Genomic DNA, 20406 nt, shown 5'->3' on the forward strand with positions numbered 1-20406 from the left:
TACAACTTCAATGTATTGTAATTTTTTATATTTTCTTCTTTTTTTCTGTATATAGAAAAATCAGTTATCCATATATATTTTTCTTTATATAGAATGAATACTGAATTGATGTATTACTATTAAATATTCTGTCTTATTAATTACTTAATCCATGGACTATATATACTGTGATATCTATGTATGATGATGTATTTATTCATCTGGTCTGCATAAAATGCTAATTTCTTCCTGTAACTATTCAGAAATGGTTTACTGCTGGAGCAGATTCATAATTATGTCATGGATTTCAGCAGATACAATAGAGTTGTCCCTTAAAATATAATATGCATTGAAAAAAATCTTGTGATAATTTTTTTCAGCATCTTGGAAGAAGGAGAGGAAGTTTGACAAACAAAAATTTTGCAGAAGAACTGCTGGTTGTGAGGAAAGAGAAAAGGACTTTCTAAGATTTTGATCTTTAAAAGGCCTTACTGTAAGTTACAATCAATTAAGTCAGTTTTCGAAAAATGTAAAAAACTTGCATTTGAAATCTTAACTCTTTTTTAATATTTTAATGTCATAATCAACAATAGACAATTTTAGAAATTAAATCAAATCTTCAGTAGTGCAACTTCTTATTGTGCTTTTATAATCCATGCTAATAAAGCTTTTTTTTTAGATTACTCATTCAAAATGTGTAGGATAAAAACCAATAAAACTTGAAATAAAGAATGTAGAAAACATAAGTATACAAGTACTTTCAATTCCATCATTGGAATTTCTATTTATAAGTTCTTTTTTGAATGTTGCAAATAGCCATATAGTTGTATTTTAAGGATAGTATATAGTTGTTTATAAACTAATAAAATGGTATTTGTTCACAAATATCATTTGATTTGGTAAAAAATATTGCATGCAATTTTTTTTTTTTTTGCTCTTTAATTTATTTTTTAGAGAAATATTCATCTTGGTAGGCTGTGAAGGTAAGTAATTATTAAATAACAAATTTTCTAATTTGAATTTATTGCTTAGATTTCTGATTTGGGCTGACAGCCATGGTAAGGCTTATATAGGGCTTATTCCCATTTGATAATATTAAATCATGAATTCATTCACAAATAATATTGGTATTTTTTTAAGTTCAATTACTTAGATTACCAAAGCCTTCTGGCTTAGACTGGTGGCTATGGTAAGCTTAATCAATTTTTCATAAAATATTAATATATTTTGGTAATTTTGATAATCTTTTGTAAAAATCTACAAATAACTGCCACAAAGCCATATTGTAAAGCCATGCTACAAAGCCACCTTAGATGAGATGATTAATTATTTAATTCTAAAGTTTACTATGATCCAAAATAATCAATCCTTAAGATAATAGCAATTTTGTTATTTGAGTTTGCCAATTACTTATTTTTTAGTTAAAGATCAATAGCATAAAATGTTTGTTTAGGAAAATTTTTTAAAGTTGATTTATGCTTAACATTATTAAATAAAAATTTAACATTAATAGTGTAAGTTACTTTTTTTAATACAAATGAAAGTAAATATAATAAAATAATTTTATGAAAGAGAAATATTAAAAATTTTACATTTTTATTCTGTTTGTAAGTGAGAAATAGAGAAAATTTTTTAATAAAAAAAAAAAAGATGTAAATAACAAAATCTCTAACCATTTTTGTTTTCAATTGCCTTCTTTTGGTTACACAAATTTTATTCACGATCACGTTTATTACGTGGATTTTAAATGGTTCATTTTATATCAATTGTTTATTATTTGAGGATGAGTTTTGTGTTAAGAGAACTTTTCCTTAACAAAAATCAAGTGCTTGATTCCATTACACTGATTACTTAGGATTGTGTATGATAGATATAATAATTGATTCAAACAAATTCATTAGCTTGAATTTTGATCGTCTTTAAAATGATTTTTTCTATTTTACTCAACGTTTATTATATAAAATCATTACATAAAAAAAAATTTATCACACATAACAGAATATTCCAAACATAATTTTTTTTTCTTTAAATATTTAATGTCTATTTAGAGCATCTCAAAATCGGTTAACCCAGTTAAATACTATTAGAGTCATAATTTTGGAAAGGATAATTTGTATCTTATTTACTTGTTGCCGCGTGTGTGCCGAAATTGTTATTAACCAGCAGTTAAGTCAACATCATAACATTGAATCTTTCTTTAATAAAAATGAGTTCATCTTTTATCTTAATACTGTATGTTCAATGAATAGATACTTCAAAAATATATTAAAACATAATACGTAAAATATTTATATGTTTATGTAATTCTTGTTTTTTTTATTAAGTGAAATTTTATAAATTGTATTATACATATAAAATGCTTAACCACATACAATAGACTTGAATTGATAATAATAATAATAATACTTTGATTTTCAACAATAATTTATTATTAAAGTTCGTCATAAGGCGAGGATTTCAATATGTCGAGATTTAATTTAAAAAATATATTTGGATTCTGAAGATCATACTGCATTTTATTTACAGAATTAATTCATGGACTGCGAACTTACAGTGATTAAAAATTCTAGCTGCTTTATAATTAGGTTATTTACAAAGTAATAAAAATGATAATATTACTCATTTGTTAGTTGGTCAACGATGGTTTTAAACGCACAGTCATGAAATAAAAATGGAAATTATAAATGATAGTTAAATCTAATATGCATTTGTTCATAAAAATTTAAAATGTATATTATTATCAATTAAAAAAAGTGAATCAAGTTTTAAATATTCAGTTTGATAAATATATCATTTGGAGGTTCAGATTCAAAATTATAATTGATTGTACTTTATGATAAAACATTCTCGATTTGTAAAAGATCAATTTCAAGTGATTAAAATGTAATTTATACATACCACTATAAATCATTATTTAAGTTTAGGACCTATTAAATGCTCCATATACTACATGTTTATTCAAATTTTCAAATTAATTTAAACCAGAATCTTATTTTATAATCTGACATATGAAAGGGAATAAATGTACCTATATATTTCTGAACTGATTTTCTTAAATAAAAAAACCACATCAAAATTGGAATGGCAAACTAGTTATTTTTTAACAACTTGAAAAACTTCATAGTCATCGGCTTTAAACCCATATTCTGGTATACCAATTTTAGGATAAGAGCATGAAGTATTTGTATAGCCATACCAATTCCCACCAGAAAATACTAAATCACTACCTCCACCAAAGTATGCACCAAAATTTGAACTATAACGTATAGAATATTGATTACCAGTACTATAACCTACTTTTGCACTTTGAAGGTCATCTTTATTTTTAAATGAGAATAAAAAGCTATCATAAGTAGATGCAGATGTAACAATTGGATCCCAATTAAGTGGATTATATCCTCCAACTATTTGCTCTGAATTGTTGATTTTTACTATAACAATAGTAGCTCCTTTATTATCACATTTAGTATGAAATGCTGTAGCTGTATTACCATCTCTACTAGCACGATAAAGTAAATTAAAATTAAAAGGAATAGTTTTTTCATTATAATGAAACTGATTTTTCTTTTCAATCCAACTAGAAAACATGGCAAAATGTTTGTTATTAATGAAAATAGAATCATAAATACATTTTGGTTTTCTAGGAGATTGTATATTAATATTTAATTGTTCATCTGGAGCCATATGAAATACAAGTAAATTATTAACTAAATCCTTTGGTATTACCTTTTTAAAGGGGTATACTTTAGTTATAAAATCTGCTGAAGAGATATGATAAAATCTTATTGATGGAATAAATCTATGAATAGTTCTTTCCATAATTACACCTGCTTCTTTATTCCATTTCTTAACATCTTTCTGAATAGAAGGATTTTGAAAAAAACACCATTTAATCAGGTTATTCCATATATCAATTTCATTCAATGATAAATCATCTCGTTTTAAAAGTAACTCCAATAAAGGTGCTTTTAAATTGATAAATTTATCAGATTTAAATAGTATGTCTGGCTTAGCACAAATTTCTTCAAGACAATAATTCCATAAATCCGTGAAAGCTTCGTGCTGGTAGACCATTTCAAGAATTTCTGTAGGATTTTGTTGTAAAAATTCATGTTGATGTTTAATCAAATATTCCTGAATACAAATGATTAAAGTTTGTATTTTAAGTTCATCTACTGCTATCAAAAGCTTTAGAACATCTAGTCTTTGTAATTTCGCCAAATCAATCTTTCCACAATAAATAAATCTAAAATATATAAAAAAAAAATTAGTTACCGTGGCAATAATTTTATATAAATATACATTCTTTTATATTTGTTTTTTTCATTACCTTAAAATGATTTTAAATAATTGAGGGGAAATATTAGGGAAATTAAAAATAAATTTTCCATCCTTTTTCTTGGTCAATTCATTAGAGAGTTCAGTACGAAAATATTGAGACCTAATACGTAAAATATTTGAAAACGCATGTATTTCTTTTCCGTTTTCATTTTCACCGGCGAAAATAATAACATCATATCCTTCATCAGTTTCGAACAATTTTTCATAATCACTAATAGCTTCCTGACAATATTCAAAAGACATGGTTTATAATTTTTTTTTTTTTTAAAAAAAAGAAAAAGAAAATTTGTATTACAATGTTTGATCGACGTTTATTCATTTATTCTTTATTAGGTAATCACATGATAAATTTATAATGAGTAACAGTCACACAATCGTACAATAAGCTTTTTAAATTAACCAATTCAAAGTTAAAAATTAAAATGCTCTGCAAATTCTAAATTTTTAATCTTAAAGACGTAACAAAATAGTAATTTAAAAAATTAGGGAGAAATATTAGGGAAGTTAAAAATAAATTTTCATTGGTCAATTCGTTTAAACAAAACATTACGCAAAAATTTTGAGTGTACATGTATTTCTTTTCACTGACACGGATAATAACGTTATTACGTTATATTCTTTATCAGATTTAAAGGAGCTTTTACATAAAATTTGAGAAATCATATATTAAATAAATAAAAAAATATATAGAATATACATTTAATTTTTGGTAATAATATAATTATATAAAATTTGGTCTGTAGACTGTATATACAATTATAAGATGTTTAAAATTACATAAAAACATGATAAAGTTTAAGCTCAATAAATCAATTTAAAACTTAATTAATTGATAAGTAGGAGGTTTAGTTTTATAAGCATAATATTCACAAACATCAATACAAAAATCTGAATATATTTCTTTGGTATCATCAGATAATTTGTGCCACTTCTTAGAAATAACTAATCTAAAATATTTATTAAGTTTATTATTTTTTTTTTTTTTTTTTTTTTTTAAAAAAACTGTAATGCATCTTTATTAGAATCTCGATAATCAGATTATACACTCTAATATAAAAGATACCTAGAGCCAGGCCGTGTCAAGCACGAGCCCACCCTATAACAGAGTAATTTTCGGACAAAAGATACATTACAAAAATAATATAATAAAATAAATACTTTACCTACTAAACCTAAAAATTGCAAACTATCTATTTGTGAAACCTAACTACTTAAATCTACTTTGAAATAATATAGGAGAAAGGAATGAAATATGTAATAACGCTAGGTCAGCTAAATGCTGCTACAAAAGATGAGCTCAAAAGTCTCACACCTAAACTATTTTATTTCATCTATTCCTCCTTAATCCTACAAAATGTAAAAGTTAGTATTCTAAAACTAATAATAAAAGGAAAAGAAAAAGAAAAACATTTTTATATTTTTATTTTATTATCGGAAAATTTTTAACGTGATTCACATGACTTCGATTAAAATGTAATTCACTTCTTCTTCTCCATTAGTTCTTCTTCTTATTCTTCTTCTTCTTTTTTCCACCTGCCTTCTTTGGTGATGATGTTGATGCTTGCGCTTCTACCTTTTCCTTCTTCTCTTTTTCGATTTCATTTCTCATGGTCAATTGAATTCTTTGTTGCTGCTGATCTTCTCGATAATTGATTGCCCAGCTATCCTCTGTGAGAGATATATCTTCTTCGTCAGAAGGCTCAAATTCCTCCATGTCATTCTCTCTTTTCGGAAATTCTAATAATGGTCTTTTTTCCCCAATTTTCTTATCATCTTGGTAGCGATTGTTATTCTCCAATCTTTGTTTAAAATTATCGTTTAGGGTGGTATATTCCAAGAATATTTTCATTTTTTCCGCTAAACTTATAATTTTGTTTCCAACTAGGAAAAAATTATTTTTGTCCATGGCCCATTTTCTAGCTTCCACATGACTCGTAATTCCATGTTCACTGCGTATCGTATTGATGGCCTCGTCATTAATTTTATTCCATTCCATTTCGTTGGACGTTTGATTGAAGATTTCTTTCACTTCCTTCAGTTTGTCGACCAAACCCTCGTGTGTTGATTCTTGATACTGAACATAATTAATTTTTTTTCTTTGTTCTGTAATCTTTGATGATTTCAACCACTTCCTCTGGTGCTACATTATCTTTCTTTAAAGAAACTTGCTCTTCTTTTTTCCCTGAGGTGTCAATTTGATCTTGCGTATTGTCTTCTCCTACTCTCCAATTTTTGATCATCTCGACAACTTCGTTTTCGTCTGGCGTCTTACTTATCCTTGATGGTTGTTCCATTTTTGATGGGTGTAGTAAGCTTTCTTTTCGTGAAGCGAAGTTCCCTAATTCTCTGTAGATTCTCTCTGGTGGTGTGGTAGGTGTCTTCGGTTCACTGGCGGTGAGCTTGTTCTTTTTTCTGGCGTTATAACCTTTGCTTGAGCAGTCTTTTCTTTCTTCGATCTTGTCTTATCATCACCGTCTTTATAAATTGTCTTCTTGTTTCTCACAAGCCAAACTCTATTGATGTCTCCATGTGTGCATGAATCCTCCACTGCTTCTTCCATTTCTTTGAGGTTCTTGAAATACCCAATCACTTTCCAATTTTTTGTGATTTTGATAATTTTAATGAATGCCGTTTTGGAAGTTTGTTGCAGTTTTTTCGTGAAGTCGTATGTAGTTCCCTTCTTTATGGATTCCATTTCCTTGTTAGTTAGGTCTCTTACAGTCTGCCATTGATCCCGTTCTCGTCGTCCTTTCAAACCTAGTTTCACGTCGTACCATCTAATAAAGTGTTTGCTAATACAAATACCGAAATGTCCATCCAAGAACGTTTTTTCAAAATTTTCGTTCAAAGCGATTTTTGCCTTAACGGTTTTGTATTTATATTGCCCTCGAATTTGCAGTCTATAAACCGTTCCTATCTTCATCAGGTTTGTTCTTACGTCGTCCTCACTCCAATATTTTGGTATATCGTAGAAAAATATGTCACATGCCTCCTTGGCCTGCTGATCATTACTGATATTTTCAGGTAAAACTGGTATCTCTAAAATTTCTTCCCGTTTTCTCCTGTTTGATGTTGATCTGCCTTTTTTGGATTTATTCGGCTGATCTATTTCTTTGTTGATGCCTGTTTTAACCTTTTTTAGTTCTGATTTCGTTTTCTCTACTTCTTGCGAAATTTTCCTTATTTGCTCATTTTTCTGCGATATTATTTGTGCTTGTTGTTTCTCCTCATTGACTTTTCTGTCCATCACGTGATCCTTCCTCCGCAGTTCTTCTCGCAATTTCGAATTTTCCCATGAGAGTTGTTTTATTTCGTCTATGTAGACTTCGAAAGACGTTGCTGAACACTTTAAAACTATATCCTTTATCGTTTCTTTTCTGCGTACAGCGTCATTCTGTATTAACTCCAGGAAATTTTGTTCAGTTTTGCTAAGACCGCCGTCTCTTGGTGCTCTTTCTTGACTTTTTGCTGTGGTTCTTGGGTTCGCACTGAAAATATTTTTTGTTTCTTTCAGAAACCTATATCTATATTCTGTAAATTTGTATGCTGACTCCATTTTTGAGGTTTTTTATTAGGGTTTTATTAGTAAAAACACTCGTAAAAGACGTTTTTCCTTCCGCTAAAAATTTGGGCAGAATGATCGTCAGAAAGAGTTCCCCATTAAGTTTATTATGTCCTTCAAGTTCCAGATTTAATTGTTTATAAAAGACAATATAGCAATTTGGTAATCTTGAATATCTTCCATTACGTAATTTTCATGGACAGAAGGTGTTGAATGATAATTTAATTGGATGATTTACTTGAATATTCTTATAAATAATTTTACGTTGATTTTTAGCTAGTTCGACTGCAGAAGCTGCAGAAGTTGAGATTATATTCTCTTCTTGCGACATAATAATTTTTTGTAAAATATTAAAATTTCTTGAAGGAAAATAAATTTATTATGCACGAACGGGACTAAAATCCGATTGGTAATCCTTTTATATATGTACAAGTTACACGGAAAAATAACGTTTCATTTAATATTACTCAGATGATCGTTTGTGAACGTTTTCTGCAAAAATAGATATTTTAATGTCAATCAGTCGATCATCGATTATGATTCCATCATTTAACGAATTTCATTTAATCTTAGATATACGTATTGTAGTTTAATATACAAAACACATAAGAAAAGACATAAGACCATGGATAATAGATAATAGTGGCATTTGAACAATCTTATAGAAATTTTTAATGCTGAATTTAAATGTGCTATTAAAAATGGTTGTTAAATAGATTTTAATCTTTTATTTTATGTTAATCAATTTATCTGATTATTATTAAAGCAAAACACTTAATTGATAACATATTTGAAATATTCCTTCAAAATTTTGATTGTGTCTATAATTTATAAAAAACAATTACGAGTCAACTCGGCTAAAGCGCATAAACTTTTAAACTAAAATAGAATAATGAATCTGAGTCTTAAAATATGAAAATTATTTAATGTCATTCTTTAGAATATTTTTTTTTTTTTAAAAGGAAAAAATTTTATTAGTATTGAGATAATTAGCAAAGTAATCAACCCAATGTCAAATACACCATGTCAATAAAGTATCTAAACTAATACAAAATTTTGATCAATACTACAAAAAAAAAACTAACTATGTTGTAATTAAGCTAATTATAGCATATAAAAAAAACTACTCTATTGAACGATTACTCTCTATCACTATTTATTTATTTATTTATTTTATTTTTTTTATTTCTAAAGAATGGTAATCAAAGTCTATTATCACTATCACTATCACTATCACTATCTTTCCCATTACCTTGAGTTAGAGCAACACGTTTTTTGTTAGAATTTAATGTATCACTACCCGTTTCAACTTCTTTACCTTTAACACTAAATTCTGAATTCAATCTATTAAAATCTTCAACCAGATTCTTATTGTGAACCGTCGAACCCGTTCGATTAGTCGTCCCTCCAAAAAACTTTGGCGTCTTTGGAGTTCTCCGTTTTCTAAAGATCCATTTTTGCTTATAATTTTATCCTGTGTTTCAATCGGTAAACCTGGTCCTAAGTCATCTTTTGTCGCAGAATCATTATATTGCCTTCATCAGATCATTTTCATTGTTAAAATATATTAGAATACATCTCACTTTGTTTATTCTAATAATTTTACTGAAGTGACCTTCATAAGTTCTAACATGTTCCTTGATGATTATATCGTCGGATTTCTCGTTATCTATCTTCACTTTCTTTACCGCTTGCCAACTGTACATATCCTTGATGTCACGTGGTGATAATTTAGAATCAAACATCCTGAAAAAATATTCACGTCCTTTTCTTGTTACTAATATGTTAGAGGCTCCTCGCAAATATTTCAACTCCATTATTTTTGTTTAGCGAATTTTAGCCCGGATGGTTTTATATTTGTAGCAACATTTGACCTTTAAATTTTCTACGTAACTGTCGTAACCCGCTTCTTTAATATTTCCAATACCATAGAACGTTAGATCACGTGTAATATCAGAAAAATTTTCTTCCAGATAAACCGTGTGGCTTGTTAATTTAACCGGAGTTTTGTTGATCATCCCATTTTGAGATTTTTGTGTATTCGATTTTCTCTGATTATTACACCTCCTGCGTGATGACTTTTTTCTTGAGCTCTACTGTGAACTCGTGATTTAAAGAATATTTATCCATAATGCCTTAATAAATTAATAAATTAACAATCAGAGTACTGACATTAAATTTGATCATAAATCGTACATTAATAATAAGACTCGTAGGGTTGGATCGGTCCGGTCCGGTCCGGTCCCAAAAAGACCGGTCTTTCAACCTGGACCGGACCGGACCGGGACCAGACCGATTTAAATTCAAGAAATTTTGTCCCCATTATTTTAAGACCTCTAAAACATTAAAGAACGTTGCGAAACATTTTTTAACATGTAATTTAACAAATAAACAACGTTTCGCAACATTTTTTAATTATTTTAATAGAAAACGTTGCGAAAACGTTTTTTATTAATAAGTTCATAAAAAAAAACGTTTTTCGCAAACGTTTTTAATTATTTTAACAAACAACGTTGCGAAAACGTTTTTATTAAGTAATTTACGTTTTGCAGCGTTTTTTATTAAGTAATTTAATAAAAAAACGTTTTCGCACGTTTTTTAATTATTTTATTAATAGGAAACGTTACAAAAACGTTTTTTATTAATAATTTCACGAAAAAAAGGTTTTTGCACATTTTTTAATAAAAAACGTTGCGAAAATGTTAAAAACCGAACTGATAATCAGTTTTGGCAAAAATCGTGCCCTAGAAGTACATGAGCACAAAAATTTGGCTCATTTTTATTGGATATTAATAATATAAGATTGGTCCCGGTCCGGACCGGTCCTCAGATCTTGGACCGAAGACCGTGAAGACTGGTCCCAAGACCGACGCAGGACCGGTCTTTGCTAGGACTGATCCAACCCTAAAGACTCGATATAATAACGATATACTCAGACTCATAAAATTTGTGAATAAATGTTAAAATTTTTCATCGTACTTGAATTTTTATTTTATTTATCGTTTATTCCTGGTCGAAATTAAATGATCAGCATAAAATTTTACCTTTTTTAAAACCGATGTTTCCCATGTACAAATAGAAATTGTCAAAAAAAATTAAATATTAAAAAACGTGAACAAAATTGTATAAATTCCCCATAGTTCTTTTTTATTTTCTCTGGCATCCTCAATAAAATTATTAACCAGGTGTATTGGTTCGTTTATACATTCTCTGGGTAACCTGCAATAATTGTCATGATTTGGGTTCAAATTTGTCAAACGTAGGCTACTACAGGTTATTGCCCCAAAAATTATTGCCGATCAGTAATTTATCCAGATAGGAACGTTAGAAACGTATATTACACACTACATATACTGTACATATACAGAACTTTGATGCACAGTGACATCATATAAAATTTTAGCCAACTTTAATTTCTTTAAAAAAAAAAATAATAAGTATATTTTTTTTCACATTAAGTTTTAGAAAAAAAAGCCAATATTAAAATAATTGAGAAACATGTCACACAAACAAATATTGGATTATGTTTTTAATCCAAAGAAAAAAAAATAATGACTTACGAAAAAAACAAATTTCTATTAAGGATTATATCCCTGGTACTAGTGATGAATTAAATTATGTACGTGAATACCCAAATTTGGAGAAATTAGAAATATTTGAATATTTTGAATATATTAATAATTCAAATATATCAACTACTGAATTACTATATCTAGATTATTGTAAGAATTTAAAAGAATTAACTTGTTCTCGTATTAATCTAACTATTTTAGATCTTAAACAAAATAACGAATTAGAACGTTTAAATTGTTATAATAATTTAACCAGTATTAATTTTTTAAAAAATTTATCTAACCTAAAAATCTAAAAATATTAAAGATTGATAATAATAATAATATTAAACCAACTACTCTTGATTTCTTAAGACCTTTCGTTAATTTGGAAAATTTATCTTTAAATTCTTATGTAAATTTAAAACAATTAGAAGGAAGTTATAATCAATTTTATGGTTCTTTAAAACCTTTAGAAAATCTCAGTAAATTAAAAGAATTAAATATTTCCAATACTGATATTGATAGTGGATTGGAATTTTTATCAGAAAGTATTGAAATATTTCGTTGTTCAACAGATTATTATAAAGCTAAATGTAAAGTTATTGCTGATATTTTTGCCAATGAACAAGGAATATTAGAAACAGATATGAATGGAATAAAGCATACAAGCAAAAACTTCAATATGAATCTCAAGAATTAAAAACTCAATTGATGGAATTGAAACAAAAAAAAGAGGATTCTGATCGAAATCTTCTTAATTTAGAAATGATTGCTGAAATTTATTATCAATGTTCTCAAATGGAAATTAAAACCAATCAAAAAAAGTATCAAATGATTTAAATGGAATTAATTAATTTGCAACAACAGATTTTTTAACTTGAGCAAGATAATCAAGAATTAAAACTTTTGTCAAATAGGCAAATTATGGAATTTACAGAAAAAGAAAATGCTTTTAAAACTCAAAATTAATTGAAAGACAAACTTAATTTACAAGAACAATTAGATCAATCAGAAGCAAGAAATCAAGAATTAAAACTTTTATCAGCTAAACAAATTAGGGAATTTGCAGAAAAAGAAAGTACTTTTCAAATTCAAATTGATTTCCTGCAAAATGAAAATCATACCTTGGTTGGAAGTTTAGCTATACAATTGAAACAAAATAAACTAACTAATAAGCAAGTACAGTCTCAAATTGGAAAATTAAAAAAAGATAAACTTGAACTGCAAGAGAAATTGATTAAATCAGCTGCTTGCATTCAAAAATTAAAATCTCAAAAAGCAAACTTGATTAAACAGAAAGATTCATTGGAAGATAAATTAAATCAATCCCAAACCACTTATTAACAAATAGAAAATGAAATTATCGATAATAGTAATATGTTGAAAGCTCTCTTGCAATCTCAAGACCTTAATGGTAAAGAGAATGAATTAAAAGCCGAGTTAGAAAAAGAAATTTTACAACTAGAAGGAAAATTGAATAACGAAAAACAAATCAAAGCACAATTAAACCAAGCTTTACAATTTAAAGAAAACAAAATAAATGAATTGGAACGAAAATTAATTTATCTAGATCAAGAACGTATTGGACAATTAAAAGCAAAAGAAAGAGAACTAATTGAAATCAAAAAAGAGTTAGTGGATAAATTAACCAGAGGAGAAGACACCAAAGAAATTCATAAAGAAAAACAAGCTAAGAAAAAAGAGTTGAATGAGATCAGACAAGAATTAATGAAAACTTCAGCTTCTTGTGATGCTAATAGAAAAAAATAAATTCTCAACCAAGCTAATAATTTTCTAAAAGCCAAGGATGACTTCTTAATTTCTCGGGGAAAAGCTATTAAAAAACTACAAAAGTGTTATAATAACTTAGAAGGCTCTACTAATAAAGGAAGACACGCTCGAAATGAAATAATTGGTGATGGTGTTACATCACTTGGAAAATCTATTCCAGTTGCTGGGAGGGCTTTTTGTTTTCTTGGATATGGTTAATATAGAAAATAAAATCTCTAAAGTAAAATTTGCTAATAAACGTACTAAAGAATTTCAAAGTATTCTTTTAGAATATAATGAAGCTGGATTATTTCAGCTTAATAATGATCATATTCATTTAACAAATATTATTCAAGAAAATGAAGACTTGAAAATTAGTCAAAAAATTAAAGATATTTTTAAGTTGGATCTGTTTGATATTAATGAATACAAAATTTTTAAATATGCTACTAATTCTTGGGAGGGAAACAGGGAATTCTTAGATTCTATTGCAATGCTAGCAGATATAACTTCTTTAAGAAATAATTTTGATGAGTTGAAATCAGAACTTAGACAACAAGAAAAAGAATTTAAAGAATTTAACACAAATGAATAATGTGTTATATTTTAAGGCTTAGTAGTGTTTGGTTTTAAATTCATGTATATATTTTTTTGAATGTCAGTTGCAATTATGTAACATATAAATATTATAATTAGGATTGTATTCTTTATGTAATAGCTTTCCGATTATTATATCTGATGTTTGTTAAAGAATTTCTGTTTCAAATGCAATATAAGTGGTCATTTTATTTTGAACTAAATATTATTTTATTATAATAAATTTTTAACCATTAAATCCTACAACTAGATAGGGATTGAAATCTATTATATCAAAATTGAATTAATCGTTTAATACGAATAAAAATCGAATCTAAAATATCGGAGGTAATTTTGGCCAAATATGTAATACCGGCCTGCATTATGAATTATATAAATCACGGAATATTGCAAAAAAATTATTTTGTGGAACGGAATCGACAAATAAGAGAATGGTCTACCATATACCACGTGATCATTTGTTTCGTCAATATTTAAATATTTATGTAGTCTACTTTGAAGAAGTTAGTTCTGAAAATGTATTTCTCGGACTTAAATAAATGAATAAAATCCCAACAGGAACTGCAACATTACATGATCATCATTGATCAAAAATTAAAATTATCTATGTATAGAAAACATATATTGCTAAGTTAAAAAAAAAATGTATTACTAAAAAATTTATAGTTAAAAAATGTAATGCTAAAGTTATAGTTAAATTTTATCAAATTTTTAAAAAAAACGATTTAGAGGAATGCACTTTAAATGTAACGACTTATTAACACTTTAAAAGCCAACAATATTTATTATATAATTTATAATTCGTTACAAAAAAAAATTGATGTATAATATTCATTTAAAACGATAATTAATTTAGTTTTTTGTTGTTCTGTTTCTATGTAAGTGTTACACCTGATCCTAAAATTTCATTGGCCATATAAGCGGCGTGACGGACTCACGGACAGACATCGCATGCTTTCAAGTCCAAATTAGATGCTAATATTATTTATAATATATATTAGTATAAGATAATTGATATTTTTATGAATAATTAAATATTACTCGCATGCGATGACTATTATGATGAGTCAATATTAAACGATTTATAAATAATACAGTAATAAAAAAATTATTATTTTTTTTTATTTATTTAATAAAAAGGAGTATTGAAGACAATAATCATAATTTCACTTTGTCAATTGTTAATATTACAGAATACAGATTAACTGTAAGGTAATGCGTCAATTTTAAAATTGCATAATACTTTAAAGAAAAAGAGCTTAAATATTTATACACTCTCACATAGTATATATTTCTAATTAGATTTGCATACGCACATGTCTCTTTCCATGTTTTTTTTGTAACTATTAAATACTATGTTTTCAGCAAATTATATTTAAGTTTGAGAGATAAAAGCTATAATATTTATTAGCGGTAAATAAGATTTACGTGTAAAAATTGACTAAAACAATTTTGTAAATAATATTAGAATACGAAATTGTAGAATTTTAAAACCGCATTTTATAGTTTATTGTTTTCTCTTTAATAATATGGGATAATAAACATTTTATGATAAAAGAAACATATAAATAAATTAGATAAAATTCCGATGCCGAATTTTTACAATTATTTTGATATGAATTAGTTTACTAAATGATATAAATCAGATGATTAAAAGTAAAAAAAGAAAAATTACAATTTATATGATCATTAGTAATTATAATGCAGCAGAAAGTGGAATTTAATAATAATGATAATTTCATGTCATTAGAAATAAGAATGATTCACTAACCGTGAATCATATTAAATTTAAAGATTACCCACCAATTTAGTTAATGAATCTGTACGTTAATTTTGTTAAGTAAAACGCTATCCCAATAGATTCTCCTAAATGTTAATAAACAATTATAAGAATTCCAACTGGATTTTGCACAATAATTCAGTTCGATGATCAATTAAAATTTCTTAAATGTAGGAATTCAATGAGTGAATATTAATCTAACCTATAATTATCAATAATTTTAATTCATCTGATTCTTATGATCACATTATATGATAAATGGACCGTTCCTTTTATCAACCATTCGTTAGAAAATGCAGAACAAAATATTGAGTTCTGGTACAATAAATATTTGAATAAGCAGACATGAATTCCTTTAACATTTTGTTGTTCTACTGCATAAATAATAATATCATGCCCAATTTCTGTTTAACAAAATTTTCATAATCCTTAGATAACACTTTCAAAAATTTTAAAAATATAATTGATGTTAAAATTTAGAGCCAAAGCCTTATTTTTATTAATTTATGTCGAAAAAGGAAATTATTAATGCATAAATTGTTTAAATTTAAATTTTCATTTTAGTATTAAATAGTCAGTATAGATTATTTATTATATAATATAATTCTAACAAATATAATATATATACAAATGTAAAATCAATCCTATTTTCAAAATAACTTCTACTTTTATACTGTCCATACTGATACATACCGTAAAATACACCATACACTAATTAGTTGTAACAGTACTGTAAAATAAAAGTCCGTTTTAGAAACCATGTAAAAAATCTAAGTATATCAATTTCAAAAGATCAAAAACTCCAACATTTTAAGAGGCATTAAAATACTCCATGTACTGTGTTGAATCTTTTTTTTTAGTAACTGAACCTAACATAGATTAGAAATATACCATATAATATATATATATATATATATATATAAATAAGAACACTTAGACGACGTTTTATATAAAGAATTGTATAAATATATACATTAAAATTGAATAGCAAACTAGTTATTTCTTAACAACTTGAAAAATTTCAAAGTCATCCACTTCAAAAATCTTTCCTGGTATACCAATTTTGGGATAAGAATGAGTATCATCTCTATAGCTATGCCAGTTCCCTTCATAAAAATATAAATCAGTACCAAAGACCACGCCATGATCTGAAAAGAAACCTATAGAATACTTATTATTATTACTATAACCTACTTTTGCACTTTGAAGGTTATTTTTTTCTGTAAATGAGAATAAAAAGCTATCTTTTGCAGACACCCATAAGTTACTTGAATTCCAATCCAATGGATTATATCCTCCAACTATTTGCTCCGAATCCTTGATTTTTATCACAACCATAGTAGCTCCTTTTTTATCACATTTAATATGAAAGTCTGTATGCGTATCACCATCCCTACTAGCACGATAAAGTAAATTAAAATTATATGGAATATTTCTTTCATTATAATAAAAATGATTTTTCTTTTCAATCCAACTAGAAAGGATAGCAAAATAACTACCATTAATTATATTAGAATCATATTTAGGCATTCTAGGAGGATGTAAATCAATATTTAATTCCTTATTTGAATTCATATGAAATGCAAGTAAATTATCAATTATATCTTCAGGAAGCAACGCTTTAAAAGGATCTACCTTTAAAATAAAATCCTCTGAAGTTATGTGATAAAATCTAATTAAAGGATTAAATTTGTGAAGGGTTCTTCTCATGATTGTAATTTCCTCTTTATTCCATTTCTTAACATTTTGTTGAATAGAAGGATGTCGAGCGAAACTCCATTTAATTAGATTATCCCATACAACAACTTCATCTAATAATAAATCATCCCGTTTCAAAAGTAATTCTAATAAAGGTTCTTTTAAATTGATAAATTTATCCAATAATACAGCTGGTTTTTCACAAATTTTATCAAAACAATAATTCCATATATCAGTGAAAGCTTCATTTTGATAAGCAGTTTCAAAAATTTCTATGGCATTTTGTTGTAAAAAGTCGCATTGGTGTTTAATCAAATACTCCCTAATACATTGAATTAATGTTTGAACATTAAGTTCATCCACAGCTATTAAAAGATTTAGAATTTCTGGACCTTGTAATTCCGTCAAATCGATCTTTGCACAATAAATAAATCTAAATATCAAATATTACATTAATAATCATAAAATTATTGTTATATTCAATTTTATACAAAAAAATCTCCTTTATTCTTTTCTTATACTGTACCTTAAAATAATTTTTAATATTTGAGGAGAAATATTGGGTTTATTAAGTATAAATTTTCCATCTTTTTTATTTGCCCATTCATTAGAGAATGCTGCACGAAATATTGAGACCTAGTACATAAAATAAGTGAATGTGCATGAATTTCAACTTCATCTTCACCAGCATAAATAATAACATCATATCCTTTATCAGTTTTAAATAATTTTTCATAATCATTTATAAGTTCTTGAGAATATTTGATCGACATTTCCATAATGAAATTTTTTTTTTGCAGTGTGGGTATGGCAAGCCGTACTAAGTCAAAAGGTTGATAACTTTTCATCATGTTTTATGATGATTTTTCATCATGTTTCATGATAACTTTTCATCATGTTTCATGATGACTTTTCATCATGTTTTATGATAACTTTTCATCATGTTGACATGATGACTTTTCATCATGTTGATCATATTTTTCATCATATTTTATGATGTTTTTCACCATGTGACATGAAATTTTTTCATCATGTGTTGAATAATCTTCATCATGTTTCCTAATATGAAATTAAAAATGTCTTGCCAAACTACTGGTTTTTTGATGTTCAGATTTAGAAAATAAGAAATTTTTTTTTTACAAACTTAGAAATTTACCGATTTTCTGGTATTTTGCCATTACACAAATATATATCACATAAAAAATTTTATCACATCACGTTAACAGTATATGAACAAAAGAAAAATAATTCAATAAAAACAATACATATACATAAATATAGGTTGTAAAATTTTTCGTATGGGAAGAGTTCGTATGGGATATCTTTGATAGAAAATATCTTTTTTGAGATTTTTTGAGTTCGTATGGGAAGAGTTCGTATGGGACTTTTTAATAAAGATTTTCTTTTTGTAGGGTTCGTATGGGATATTTTTAATAAAATTTTTTTTTTTTTTTTTTTTGAGATTTTCTTAGAGTTCATATGGGAGGATGTCTTTGACAGAAAAGCATTTTTTTGAGAGATTCTAGGGTTCGTATGGGATATTTTAAATAAAAATTTTTTTTTTTGAGATTTTCTAAGATTCATATAGGATATTTTTGATAAAGATTTTTTTTTAGATGGTTTTTAATTTGATAATTCATCAAATAACATTGCGAGAACGTTTTTAATATATAATTCAATAAAAAAAAAGTTCACAATGTTTTTTTCAATAATTCATTAAAAGCATAGCAAAAACGTTATTTAATATATAATTCAATAAAAAAATGGCTCGCAACATTTTTTTTATTGAATTATACATTATAAACATTCTCACGGCGTTATTTGATGAATTATCAAAAAAACATTGTGAAACTTTTTTTTTATTGAATTAGTATACATTAACGTTCTTGCAGCTATTAATGACATCAGGAAATTTTTTATGCACAGTAAATGCACAAAAATGTTGCAAAATTTTGTGCATAAAAAAAATTGATTTGCATACCCTGAAAATGCACAATGATTGTATATTTAGTAATGTGTAATTAATTGTTCAAAATTTTGCACATTTTTATATAATATATTGTAACTTTATTGAAATGTGCAATATTTGCAACTTTAATAACATAACATTATAAATTGCGCAAATTTGATATTACTTAATTGCATAATTTGTATTCTAACCTAAAAATACAAGCTAAGGCTAAAATCTAAGGCTAAAATCTAAGGCTAAAATTTAACACTAACGCTAAGCAAATTGACAAAATCTAAACCCAACCATAAATATAAAAATTCCAAGAATAGTAAAATCGAAATACGCGAAAATATAAAAAATAACCAAGTAAAATTGTTAGTAAAATTGAAATTAACCGAAATCAATAAACGAAATCAAATACAACCGCAAATATAAAAAATCCAAAGAGTAAAATCAAAATAATACCAACCGTAAATATAAAAAATTCAAGGAAAATTAGCAAAATCGAAACGCGCATGTAATAACAATTAAACAAATAAAAAGTTGAAATTTACCAAATTGTCACATCCAAGGAGACCGAATAATGTAAAAAAGAATCGTTAGAAGCTGTTTGTGAAGATAAAAAATATTAAAAGAATAAAAAAAAATAAAAAACCATACCGAAATATCGCATCTAGAATAATATTTTAATAGGTAGTAAGCATTAGTATACTTCAGAAGGTTCACTTCCTACAAAATAATGAAATGTTAGTACATTTCTTCAAAGTAAACATTAAACAAACTGACCTCCACACACTTACCCCATATTCCAGGAAGCTGAAACCCTGTAAATTAAAGAAAAAAATTAAAAAATAATTTATTTTTTTTTATTTTTTTTAAAAAAACAATAAGTTTTGAAATGAAACTTACCTATCGAACATTCAAGAACAGAAGCTGAAACCTACAAAATAGAAAAAAAATAATTTTTTTTTTTAAAAAAAATAAAGTTTTGAAGCGTGTTCAAAATGAACTTACCTATCCAAAGTCCAAAAACTGAAGCCGAAACCTACCAAATAAAAGAAAATAAATTAATTAAATAAAAAAAAAATTTAAAAAAAGACTCGAAGCTTTTGCTTCAAAACCATCTATCAAAGCCCAAAACTGAAGTTGATATCTACAAAACAAAAAAAAAATC

General features: G+C 26.4%; 4 protein-coding genes across 4 annotated transcripts; 3 read left to right on the forward strand and 1 right to left on the reverse strand.

Moving 5' to 3' along the window:
- Window positions 1-9084: 9084 nt before the first annotated feature.
- Window positions 9085-9699, reverse strand: OCT59_003686 (uncharacterized protein; the record flags this gene model as incomplete). The annotated part of the gene is made up of 2 exons (XM_066147809.1): window positions 9085-9342; window positions 9466-9699. The coding sequence occupies 2 exons, from the start codon at window positions 9697-9699 to the stop codon at window positions 9085-9087; spliced, it is 492 nt and encodes a 163-aa protein (XP_065996477.1).
- A 1706-nt stretch (window positions 9700-11405) lies between these two features.
- Window positions 11406-12780, forward strand: OCT59_003687 (uncharacterized protein; the record flags this gene model as incomplete). The annotated part of the gene is made up of 3 exons (XM_066147810.1): window positions 11406-11501; window positions 11762-12029; window positions 12413-12780. 3 exons carry the CDS (start codon window positions 11406-11408, stop codon window positions 12778-12780), a joined length of 732 nt encoding a protein of 243 aa, XP_065996478.1.
- A 33-nt stretch (window positions 12781-12813) lies between these two features.
- Window positions 12814-13206, forward strand: OCT59_003688 (uncharacterized protein; the record flags this gene model as incomplete). Its single annotated transcript, XM_066147811.1, has 1 exon — window positions 12814-13206. One exon carries the CDS (start codon window positions 12814-12816, stop codon window positions 13204-13206), a length of 393 nt encoding a protein of 130 aa, XP_065996479.1.
- A 211-nt stretch (window positions 13207-13417) lies between these two features.
- OCT59_003689 (uncharacterized protein) lies at window positions 13418-13801 on the forward strand (the record flags this gene model as incomplete). The annotated part of the gene is made up of 1 exon (XM_025329652.2): window positions 13418-13801. One exon carries the CDS (start codon window positions 13418-13420, stop codon window positions 13799-13801), a length of 384 nt encoding a protein of 127 aa, XP_025183086.2.
- Window positions 13802-20406: the final 6605 nt, after the last annotated feature.

Source organism: Rhizophagus irregularis, chromosome 12 (genome assembly GCF_026210795.1).
Source record: "Rhizophagus irregularis chromosome 12, complete sequence".
Lineage (NCBI taxonomy): Eukaryota > Fungi > Glomeromycota > Glomeromycetes > Glomerales > Glomeraceae > Rhizophagus > Rhizophagus irregularis.